The 12,123-nt window shown below is 38.6% G+C and overlaps 1 protein-coding gene across 2 annotated transcripts in view; it reads left to right on the top strand.

Moving 5' to 3' along the window:
* UBE2E1 (ubiquitin-conjugating enzyme E2E 1) overlaps nt 1-12,123 on the top strand; it is a 104,311-nt gene extending 92,188 nt beyond the window's left edge. The window contains exons 4-6 of one of the 2 annotated variants that reach the window (XM_006851630.1): nt 8,498-8,630; nt 10,347-10,494; nt 11,318-12,123. In XM_006851630.1, coding sequence (XP_006851693.1) covers nt 8,498-8,630; nt 10,347-10,494; nt 11,318-11,415 — 379 coding nt within the window. In that variant the 3' untranslated portion in view covers nt 11,416-12,123. The remainder of the gene's footprint in view (nt 1-8,497; nt 8,631-10,346; nt 10,495-11,317) is intronic. The other variant, XM_006851631.1, reaches the window with a different exon arrangement.

The following is a 12,123-nucleotide window of genomic DNA, read 5'->3' as shown; positions in this document are numbered from 1 at the left end:
CGGGAGAAAGATGAGGCTCTCTGCTCCTATAAAGATTTACAGCCTCGGAAACCCTGTACTACAGGGTCACTATGAGTCTGAACCGACTCCATGGCACATAACAAGAACATCACCAATTGATAGTTCTCACTTCGTATGATTACCAGTATGATATTAACTATGACCTGTAGTTTTCTTCTGTACAACATTTCTTGTCCATTGATGTGTTCTCTTTTGGTATGTAGGGCCAGTGCTGTAATGGGTATGATCACTATGCTGCTCAGAGACTACCTTCACCAATAGGTGCTAAAAGATGGTCTGGACCATTAACACCAGTAGACCAACTTTCTTAGTGTAAGACTGGATAAGTAAGCTTTTCAGAATTATGCCTAAACAAGTGATTTAGAGCTCTGTGTGTTTGTATGCAAGGGTCATCCCTCCCAATAAAACATTTTTTAATTGATCCCAATAAAACATTTTTTAATTGATCAGATAGAAATTAAAAATTTCAGACATGCCTGTGAATTGAAATTTCTTCTTGTTTTTCCATCTCTTGTTGTTGCTGTTATTAGATATCACCAAGTTGGTTCCAAATCATAGCGATACTATGAACAACAGAACAAAATACTGCCCAGTCCAGGGTGTCCAGGACTATAAGATAAGGTGGACAGGTTACAAGCCATGTTCCGATGTACCTAGGTGAAGTCAGAAGCCATACTAGACATAAAGAAACATGTCATGATTATGATTTTTCTTAACATGCTTCTTATAGCAGATTTATTTATAAATTAGAAGAAGCACAAGGTAGAACAGCCCCATAGGGTTGTAATTTTACAGCTCCAAGACTGTAAATGTTTACAGAAGCAGACTCACATTCCTCCCATGCATCAACCGGTAAATTAAAACTGCCATCCTTTTGTTTAGCAGCTGAGAGCATTAACACTGCATCACCAGGGATCCTTCAGCATCTTAAAACAAGAATATATGTTTTTTTTATAAAAAGGAGCCCTGGTGGCACTGTAGGGTAAGCACTGGACTGCTAACTCTAAAGTCAGCAGTTCAAATTCACCATCTCCTTGAAAGTAAGCTGAGGCAGTCTACACCATAAAGATTTACAGTCTCAGAAATCCTATATAGATAGGGTTGTATGAGTCAGAATCAACTTTTATAGCAATGGGTTGGTTATATGTTTAAATAATAAATACAATTGTGTAGTTTCTGTAAACTCATTGATATTTTAAATGGTTGACTATTTTAAAAAAAATTTTTTTCCCCCAAAAATGAGACGGCCCAGTTTACAGCATTCTAGTCAAAATATAAGTGCCCAAGCACAGACGGTAGAATTCATGCAAAATTGAATGTATTTTTCCCAACTTGCCTTAATACTTGAATTTTAACTCTCCCACCCCTCCCCCCACCCCCTATTTGAGAGCCCTGTGGCTCCATAGGATAAGCAGTGAACCTCAGACCACAAGGTCAGTAGTTTGAGCCTACCAGCTGCTCCTGAGAACAGCCTACCAGTCGCTCGTCAGAACAGCATATACAGGGTTGCACTAGAAGTCTGAACCAACTCAATAGTACTTAATAACAACACTCCAATTTAGGATTTTCCATACTAATTATTTGGATTATTCAATCAATTACATGTCATTCTAACAGGTACTTCAACCAGGACTTAAAGTTGAACTTTATGCCTACTGTGGGACTAAAAGTATTTTCTGTGGAAAGAAGAGAGCAGACTTGTAAAGGCATAGTTAGCTGAGCTTGAGTCATTTTATTAGAGAAATGGGCGGGGCGAAGAAATGCTTGCACAGGCCTTTCTCTGAATCAACCCAGCCCTGTTCTCACAATGGTCCACTGAAAATCCTAAATGTGTGCTCATAACCCTCTCCCTGCTACCACCCAGCACCAATCCCACTACATCTTTCTGCCTGCTTTCTAGACTTTTAGATCCTGACTCTTCCCAATGAGAACTTTTAAGAAAAGGAAAGTAAATTCATAATTAAGGAACTCTTGTGGTGCAGTGATAGCTAACCAAAAGGTCAGTGGTTTGAACCCACCAGCAGCTCTTTGGGAGAATGATGTCTGCTTACATAAAAATTCAAGCCTTGGGAACTCCTAGGGCTGTTCTCTGCCTTATGGGTCCTGTGAGTTAGAATCAATGGTGGTGAGTTTGGGTTTGGTTTTATATCATAATTATTCTGTGATTAAGAAAACTCATACAACAAAAACAGTTTATCCAGGCTGTTTTGAACAATATCTAAAGTTTTTTATTGTAAAGTGTATGCTTTGCTTTTATTAATGTAATTGTTTATGTTGTTTACTTGATTCCCCAAGTGCCTTTTCTTTGAACTTTCAGGAAAAGTTTACACTCAAACTGAAAAGATTAAACGAGTAGCAATCTTGATTTGGATATTTCGGTCATCACAAATTGTAAAATGTTAGCACATATGTTCATATTCTTAACTGGTTGGTCTACTTCCAACAACTTGCAATTGTGTGGTTCCCAAGTGCAAACTACCTGCTTGAAAGTCACCTTGGGAACTTTTTAAATATATAGATTTTTAGGTCTACCCCTCTTTGGATTGTCTAAATTCAGTAACTATGGGAAGGAACCCAGGAATGTTTAATTTCTAAATTTAAAATTCTATATATTCTTTTGATGAACTGTGAAATTTAGGACCTCCTGTGTCCTGGTGTGGTGCTGTAGGATAAGCACTGGTGGACTGCTAACTGCAAGGTTTGTGATTAAAACCCACCAGCTGTTCCTTGGAAACTATTCTGGGTGTCTATGAATCGGAAACTACTTGACGCTTAACAACAATTTCTGTGGAACCCTGGTGGAGTCGTGGATTAATCATTGAGCTGTTAACCACAACATTGGTGGTGCAAACTCACCTGCTGCTCCTTAGGAGAAAGAGGAGGCTTTCTGCTTTTGTAAAGATTTACAGCCAGTTCTACTCTTGTATAGATAGAGTCGCTGTGAGTTGGAGTCAATTTAATGGCAGTGATTTTTTGTTTGTTTTAAATTTCTGTAAACTACTAGCAGGTTTTTATGTACTAGCCCCCTTGTACATAAAATCTGTTGATAGTGACACATTATTAGAACTTAGTCGGTCTTCTGTTATCTTTTCTCTATACCAAGAACCTACAGAATTAGACCAATGCCAACAGATCACCTCCAAAGTTAGACTGATTTCCCCTTTTTTCTGAGTAGGTTTCTAATATCCCCAGCTGGGCATGAAGAAAACAGTATATGGTTAAAGATTGCTAGGAGGCAGCTTGGAATACTGAAAAACAAACAACAAAACTCTTAAGTTTTAGAGGGTGTCACGTCCTCTCCTAGCCTTAGTTTCTAATTTATATTAAAAAAAATTTAGAGTAGATGACAGCCTTTTGCCTCTAAGACCTTGACATTATGAACTAGATTTTTTTTTTAAATCGTTTATCTGCAACTCCTGTATTAGTGTTCTCTACAACAGAACCCATATAAGGCAGAAATTTGTCAAAGAAGGAAAACGCAAATATTTTCCATTAAAACAAGAGAGAAAAAGTAGTAAAGTGGAAAACTTGTGAGACCTGTAAAAAACAAGGCGGTTCTGACACGATTTCAAGCTCTCACAGGTTTCTGTTTTTAGTTAACTGTGCAGTCTGATAGAGCAGGTGTCATAGCTATCTCTGCCAAGCACATATGTTGGATGCAAACATGCAGGCTTGGGAGCAAGGTATGACCAAGGACCAGTTATAACCTCTACAAATAAAAGCAGTCATTTGGGTAGTGTCTTTTCATTAGCATGGTCACTGCATGTCCTCGTTCTGTTTCATCTCATCATTTTAATGATCAAACATTCCTGTGAGGTAGGTGTAGTAAAAGTTAGGCTTAGTAACAACTAGCTCAAGGTCATACAGCTAAGTGTCGGACTAGGTATCAGCTCTTACTGTCTCTTGGGCCAACTCTTCTCGTTTTTGTTGTTGTTAAGTACTGTAGAATCAGTTCCAACTCATAGTGACCCTGTATACATAGAGTTTCTGAGAAGTGACTGGTGGGTCTGAATTACTGTCCTTGCGGTTAGCAGTCCAGTGCTTATCCAGGTGACCCTGTTCTTTTGTCCTTTTTTTTTTAAAATTCCTCTGGTGTGGCGCTATGGGCTAATGCATCAGACTGCAAAGTCGGTGGTTCAAGCTCACCAGCTGCTCCTTGGAAACCCTCTCCAGGCTCGCTATGGGTCGGAATCGACTCAACGGCACTCAACAACAATACTTTCTTCCTCTAATTTCCTTTCTTAAGCTCCTTCTGATAGCCTGTTTGTGTTGTTTCTCCCCCCTGTCGGATTTGAACTTGAAAAAAATTCTATAGTAGAAATAAGGAAAGAAATAGGGACACTGATAAGACTTTTTTCTTTTCTTTTGGATTTCTTTTTCTCTCCTTCCTCCCTCTTCTTCTTCAGTCTCATAAATGAAGTACTTGAACCTGATTTCTAACCAGTTATCACAGGGCAGGAGTCCTGGTGTGGTGCTGTGGGCTAATGCGCCAGATTGCAAAGCCGTTTGAACTGCAAGGTTGGCGGTTCAAGCTCACCAGCTGCTCCTCGAAAACCCTAGACAGGGTCGCTATGGGTCGGAACCGATTCGACAGCACTTCACAACAGCAATATCTGAGGGCATCTTGGAGACACAAGGAGCTGTTCTATGTTGGTTTTGCTGACATTTAGCACTGCCAAGTATATACATTCACTTAGTGTGTGAGTAGATGAATCCAATCCACATTATACATTTCTTTAAAAGAACAGTTTTTGTCTGCTCTGTAGAAATTATTCTAGTTATTGACTGCGATATACTTTACTCTCTAAGTAAAGACATTTTATTTTGTTGCTTGGCTGATGTATCTTATTCTTGAAGTAGCTTTTTAATAGTTTAGGTTTGAGAAACTCACAGATGAAAATGTGTAAGTTAGCCATTCTGCATCTTTACCAATGTTCTGGAGTTCTGGTGTGGTACTGTAGGATAAGCACTAGACTGCAAGATTGGCTGTTCAAGCTCACCAGCCGCTCCTCGGAAAGCCTATACAGGGTCACGATGAGTCGGAACTTACTCAGTGGCACTTAACAACAACCCATGTGATAGCCAGACTGTGAGAAGGTAGTTTTTAATTAAGCAAGACCATTTTACAAGCTTCTTCCCAATTCTCATACCACTGTTCCACACTTTTAGTTTGGGTATTAAGCTCGCTGTAGGGTTTAGATTTGGAGTGTAAATTATGAAAAAATTTGCTTATTGAATAAAAAGTTTTCTAGAAACCACCACAACTACTAACTAGTAGAGCAAATGCTTTGGAAAGTATGTGGCCAAAGTATGGTGTGGTGGTAATGGTGGTGTGCCATGGAGTCGGTTCTGACTCATAGCAACCCTGTAATCTTTACGGGAGTAGAAAGCCTCCTCTTTGTCACACAGAACTGCTGGTAGTTTCGCACTGTTGACCATGAGGTTATCAGCCCAACTTGTAACCACTATGTTATGAGAGAGCTCCTTCTTGTTGTTATAAAGTGCCATTGAGTAGCTTTCCACCTATAGCAACCCTGTATAGGGTTCCTGAGGAGTAGCTGGTAAGCTTGAACCACCAACTTTGCAGTTAAAACGGCCTTGCAGTCTGGCGCATTAATCGACAGTGCCACACCAGGACTCCAGAGCCCCTTAACAGAGTGTAAACAACAGTGTTTTAACTGGTAAGAAAGGAGTAGGTTAACATCCCAACTGTATTTAGAGAATCCTGATTATAGTTGAATATATATTGAAATGAGCATTAAATAACTTGTAATTTGATACTTATCATCCTTCTCCCAATTAATCACTTTATAGTATAAAAAGTACTGCCATCTGCTGAATTCTTTTTAGGGTGAGATTTAAAAAAAAAAAAAAAGTAGGAGAGCCGTAGTCAGTGGTAAAGAAATGACACTTTTGTGCTTGTCAATTATGAGTACTGGTTTGGCACTGAGGGTTAATGCACTGGACTGCAAGGTTAGTTTGAACCACACGGTTGGCAGTCCAAGCTCACCAGCCAGCCGCTCCTCGGAAAACCTGTACCAGGGTCTCTATGAGTCAGAACCGACTGGACGGCACTTTACAACAATAATGATGTATAAAAGAGAGGCTTGAGAATGAAGTGTTCCTTGCTTACTCACAGCTATGCAGACTTAGGATGTTTTAATAGTCTAGTTTCTTGACCCAAAGACTGATGAGTTTATTGCAGTATTGAGTTTATTGGAGTCTGTCCGAGGAGACTTCAAAAAGTTTGTGGAAAGTGGAATTTAAAGATAAAAATTTGGTATCTCAATATAAGCTCTTCATCAAGGTCAATATACTCTTGTAAGTGATGACAGCAGACATTTAGTCCATCCCTAAGGAATTGATGAGCCTGGGAATTTAACCATGTCACCCCAGTCTGTTTTTTACATTATTAACTAAAGAAAAATGGGTGTCCTCTAAAGGTTTCTTAAAATTAGGCAACAAAAAATGTCAGAAGGAGCTAAATCACGACTAATGATTCTCATTTAAACTTTTAAAATCACATCCCTTGTTTTATGAGAGGAATAATGAGCAGGAGCAGTGTCTCTGGTGAAGCTTTCCCCAGGTGCTTTCCTCCTAAAGCTTTGGCACATTTTCTCAAAACACTCATAACAAATATTATCATTCTTTGGCCTCCCAGAAAGTCAACAAGCAAACTGCCTTGAGCATCCCCCCAAACTGTTACATGACCTTTTTGCTCTTCACCAGTCTTTTTTTGCTTTGACTTGGACAACTTCCACTCTCTGGTAGGCATTGCGTTAATGGTACTTCATTTTCATGTTAGATCTGTGTAAATTCATCCAAAAAAGTGTTCAGGATCTTAATCCTACCTGTTTGAAATTTCCATTGAAAGCTCTGCTCTTATTTGCAGATGATCTGGGCACAACAGTTTTGTTACTAAGAGCAGAAAGTGTGCCAATTTAAATTTGCCAGTCAGAATTATGTAGCTGAACCAATTGAGATGTCTGTGGTGTTGGCTGTTGTTGAATATGTTGTTAATAGTAACTCTTTGCTTAAGGCACAATCAAGATTAATTTTTTCCTTGCAAATTGACATGTGGATGGTCTGCATTGTCTCATCCCTTCTTAAAACAAATTATCCATTTGTAACCTGCTGATTTCTCTGGAGCATTGTCCCCATAAACTTTTTGTAAAGCACCAGTGATTTCACCATTCTTACACCCATAAATTTGTCACCATACATTTGGTGTTCTTGCTTCAATTTTAGCAGAATTCATGTTGTACTCTGATAAAGGTTCTTTCCAAACTGATGCCTTATCCCTGTTAGTGCTTGAAACTAGATCTTGTTCACCTATGTTATAACAAGTTATGCATTTATTTTGGTGCTAAATTCTTTCATTATATGCATTTTCCATGATCTTTTTTGATGACTCCTCATGCCTATGAAGAGAATCTACTCATTAAATAAAAAGGGAGAGGAGGAACAACACCCTCCCCACACACACACTTTATAAAAAAATTTTTTTGGTGAAAACATACACAGCATATTAAATTCCCATTTGACGTCTACCACACAAATTGTTTCATGACGTTGTTGTTCTTAAGTGCTGCTGAGTTGGTTCCAACCCATAGAGACCTTGTATAGGGTTTCCAAGGAGTGACTGGTGAGCTTGAACCGTGAACCTTGTGGTTCAAACCGACTTTGCAGTCCAGTGCATTAACCCACAGTGGTGCCATACCAGAATACTAGTTATATATGTATCACAATGTGTCAATATTCTTTTGTGTTTTAATCTTTCCTTATTTTGTGCTATCACTTCCCTGCCTTCTTACCATCTTATCTTTGCTTCTGAGAAATTGCTGACTTCTAGCTCTGGTAGCGTAGTGGTTACGACTTGGGCTGCGAACCTTAAGGTCAGTGGTTCGAAACTACCAGCCGCTCCGCGGGAAAAAGATGAGGCTTTCTACTCCTGTAAAGATTTACACCCTTGGAAACCCTGTACAGGGTCGCTATGGGTCGGAACCGACTCAACAGCACTTATCAACAACAACAACAGGTCTCATACTGAAGGAGCTCTGGTAGTGTAGTGGTTATGAATTGGGCTGTGAACCTCAAGGTCAGTAGTTCCAAACTGCCATCTGTTCCGCAGGAAACAGATGAGGCTTTCTGCTCCTGTAAAGATTTATAGCCTCGGAAACCCTGTTTTGAATTATGAGTCGGAACCAACTCAACAGCACATGACCACCAGCACCAGGTCTCATACTGAGAGTTTTTAAGTAGGCCACAGATCTTATGGGTAATATCCTTTATTTTGTGTGTCACTCTTCTGCTTCCTTAGAAGATGGTTTGCAAAAGACTCAGCTTCTAGATTTAAAGAGTGTCTTAGGGCATTAGTCTCAGAAGGTCCTCTGTTCTCTACTTTTCTAGTTTATCTGGCTTTTGTGGGGTGGGATGGTGTTACCGATGGCTTACCTGTTGATGTGTTATTTCACAGTGCTGGTCCAAAAGGTGATAACATCTATGAATGGAGATCAACCATTCTGGGGCCTCCAGGATCTGTGTATGAAGGTGGTGTATTCTTTCTTGATATCACTTTTACACCAGAATATCCCTTCAAGCCGCCAAAGGTAAGGAATTCCCGAGGTTTTTGCTAAACTTTACTAATTTCCATAAGAAAAACGACTATTAAAGCTTTTAAAATTGAGTTTTCAGATACAAATAATAACAGATTTCTATTATGTCTGCTGAATCAGATTACATTAGAACTACTGAAAATTCTCCTTTGGGTTGATCTTTCCCTTAGTTGAGAGACCATTTTTGGAGGTATGTGCTTTGTTTTTATGGTACCTAATAGCGTAGTGGTTACAACTCGGGCTGCGAACTGCAAGGTCAGCAGTTCAAAACTACCAGCTCTTTCTTGGGAGAAAGATGAGGCTTTCTGCTCCTGCCTGTAAAGATTTACAGCCTCGGAAATCCTCTACCAGGGTTGCTATGAGTCGGTTCCGACTTCACAGCACATAACCACCACCATCCAAATGATATTTATGTTCTAAGATGGTCAGCAACATACAATTAATTCACTATTTTCAACTCTACAGAAAAAACTTTATGAATAGTTAATAATGGTATCAGAATACTCATGTGCTAACATTATTAGGAGGGACCAGTCCTGGAAAAGTGATAATGCTTGGTAAAGTGAAAAAAGAGAAAGACACTGCCCGCCCCCCAATGAGATAGATTGGCATAGTGGCAGTAATAGGCTCAAGGGCAGTAACGATGTGGGAGGATGGCGAAGAACCAGACAGTATCACATTCTGTTGTGCACAGGGTTGCTATGAGTCAGAACCAACTCAGCAGCACTTAACAATAACAACAAAGCCATTAGACACTCAAAATCTCCTCTAATAAAAGCCTTGGCTTCTGTCTCTTGTTGTCTTTGGGTCTTACTCAGTTCCTATCTCCAGGTCTCAATTTTCTCATATAGACTAAGTTGACATTGCCCAAATCATACTCAACAATTGACAACACTCATTCACTGTCAGAAGGAAAACCTTTTGGGGAGGCGTAGACTGCTAGGTATAAGCACAATTGCAGCACAAGACGTATTAAAGTTGATCATTTTTACTTTCATGTGTTTCAGTGTGTTCAGTAAATAAAAATTAGGAGAGGTGAAATGTCCTTACCTATTAGTGTCTATAGGTCCATGAAGACTGTATTACTCTACGTTTTTAGATAGACTGGCTGCAATATCTGATGTTAAGGGCAGAAAAGTGGAAAGTGATCTCACCTTTAGTTTTTTGGGTCTTTTATTAAACAGCCTTTTGGTGTGTGGTCATTGTTTGCTGAATAAGCATTTTGTTTAACTATTTTTATGTATATACTATGTTGTATGTTAGTTTGAATTTTTCATTCTAAAGTTTACTTTGAGGCAGCGTAGTACTACAAGCTAACACAAGAGGTCAGCAAACAGCTATTGAAGCCTGAAAATGTTAGAAAAAGATTTAAAAGCCTTAAACCTGCAAAAGATGAATGAGAAGTATTACACTTATCACACATTCTGTTGGTATATATTACTTTAAAAATAATACTGATAATCCCTGAGATTAGAATTGAGGTATAATCTCAAATGTATTAAATAAGTTTCGTAACCCATCTCTTGTTAAACTCAGTGTTTAAATACATTTAACCCAATGTTAAAATTAACACTTCCATTTGATGTCTCAAAAACTAAATGTCAGGTGGTGATGGTGTTCTCAATTAGGGCCACTGAGTTAAAAAGGTAATTTAGTAAAATAGTTTCTTTGTTTGCTGTTTAAATATTTAATACTGTCTTGTTTTTATAGGTTACGTTTCGGACCAGAATCTACCACTGTAATATTAACAGTCAAGGAGTTATTTGCTTGGACATATTAAAAGATAATTGGAGTCCAGCACTAACCATTTCTAAAGTCCTCCTTTCAATCTGCTCACTTCTTACAGACTGTAATCCTGGTAAGGTTAATAACGCTTTAACCTGTTTTATTCTTCCTCACCTGAAGAGAAATACTTGATTAGCTTATAAAGGTTCTATTTGTTTCAGAGCAACACTCTACTAATTGGAGGGTCCTGGTTTTGACCTGACAACCTGGCTCTTTAGTAGGTAAACAGTGTAGAAGTGTAAATAGTGTTCCACTACAACTGCTCCAAGGACTTCACAATATTATCACAGTGCCATAATAGGTGCCAAAGGTCATAGGAACATAGTGACTATTCTTTGTAGTCTGGAGCTGAGAACATTCCAGCTTCTTTTGAATTTAGTAGCTTAACACATAGGAGCAAAAAGACTCCAATTGAGTGTTTTGTTTGGAGAAAAATGAAATGTACAAAGGAGATGCAGCCAGGCCAGGATTAAAGCCACAGCATTTTCCTTTGGTAAGAGTTTCCTGCCATCCATGTGATTTTTTTTTTTTTATAGCATAAAAGGAAAAATACCCAGAATACCCAGGTGGTGTTTTATAGGTAAGATTCCAGGGTGATCAAACCCTTTTGTGCTTGACTGCTAAACATTGGCAGTTCAGACCCGCCCTGTAGCACTGTGGAAGAAAGGCCAGGAGATCTGTTTCCATAAAGACTAGAGCCAAGAAAACCTCATGGAGTAACTCTACTCTTAACACAGGGCTCTCCATGAATGACAATTAGCTGGACAACAATGGGATTTGGATTTAGTCACAAATACTTTGTTGCGTATTTCTATTCAAGCCATCACTAATTTATTTACTAAAGTTTTAAGATGCTATTTTCTTTCTGGATGATGATCTACACTCTTTCCTTCCAGCTGACCCTTTGGTGGGAAGTATTGCCACTCAGTATATGACCAACAGAGCAGAACATGACAGAATGGCCAGACAGTGGACCAAGAGATACGCTACATAAATTGGGTTTTCACTATTCTTACGTTATTTGTCTGTCACAGAAGAGAGCTGCTTATGATTTTGAAGGGATGGGGGAGGGTGGGAGTTGGTAAAGAGTAGGGTATTTCTATAACAGATATTATTCAGTCTTATTTCCTAAGATTTTGTTGTAACTTAAGGTATCTTGCTACAGTAGACAGAATTCGTAATAGCAACTTTAAAAAAAAAATTGTCATTAGTTCTGCAATATTAGCTGAAATGTAGTACAGAAAAGAATGTACATTTAGACCTTTGGGTTCAGTTGCTCGTAGTATGTAAATTTAAAACAGCTTAATTTTGTACAGGTGATACACATGGCCATTTATGTAAAGTCCTCCCAAGACAGCAAACTTTTTCGTTTATTGAGAAAAATAAAAGGAATTTTTCTTTCTTGAGAGGGAACAATGATATTTAACAGAGTTTTTAGAGACTGTCATCTCATATATATAAAATGGACATGTGGCTATAAGACACCATATAGGAAGTGAGTAGTTAATGTGTTTTATTTTATATGCCAATCTACTTTATTGTAAAAGATTGAAGGTTTGAATCAGGACTTGTGAAAACCTGTAGTGAAATACCTTAAGCTGTTAATGTAAGGCGTGGACTAGGAGTCACTCAGTGGATTGGTTATATGTTGTAGACTACTAAGTCTGCATTTGTTACTGTGCTAATAAACAATATTAAAAAC

Source organism: Chrysochloris asiatica, unplaced genomic scaffold, assembly GCF_000296735.1.
Source record: "Chrysochloris asiatica unplaced genomic scaffold, ChrAsi1.0 scaffold00030, whole genome shotgun sequence".
Lineage (NCBI taxonomy): Eukaryota > Metazoa > Chordata > Mammalia > Afrosoricida > Chrysochloridae > Chrysochloris > Chrysochloris asiatica.
This window is presented reverse-complemented; position numbering and strand designations above follow the sequence as displayed.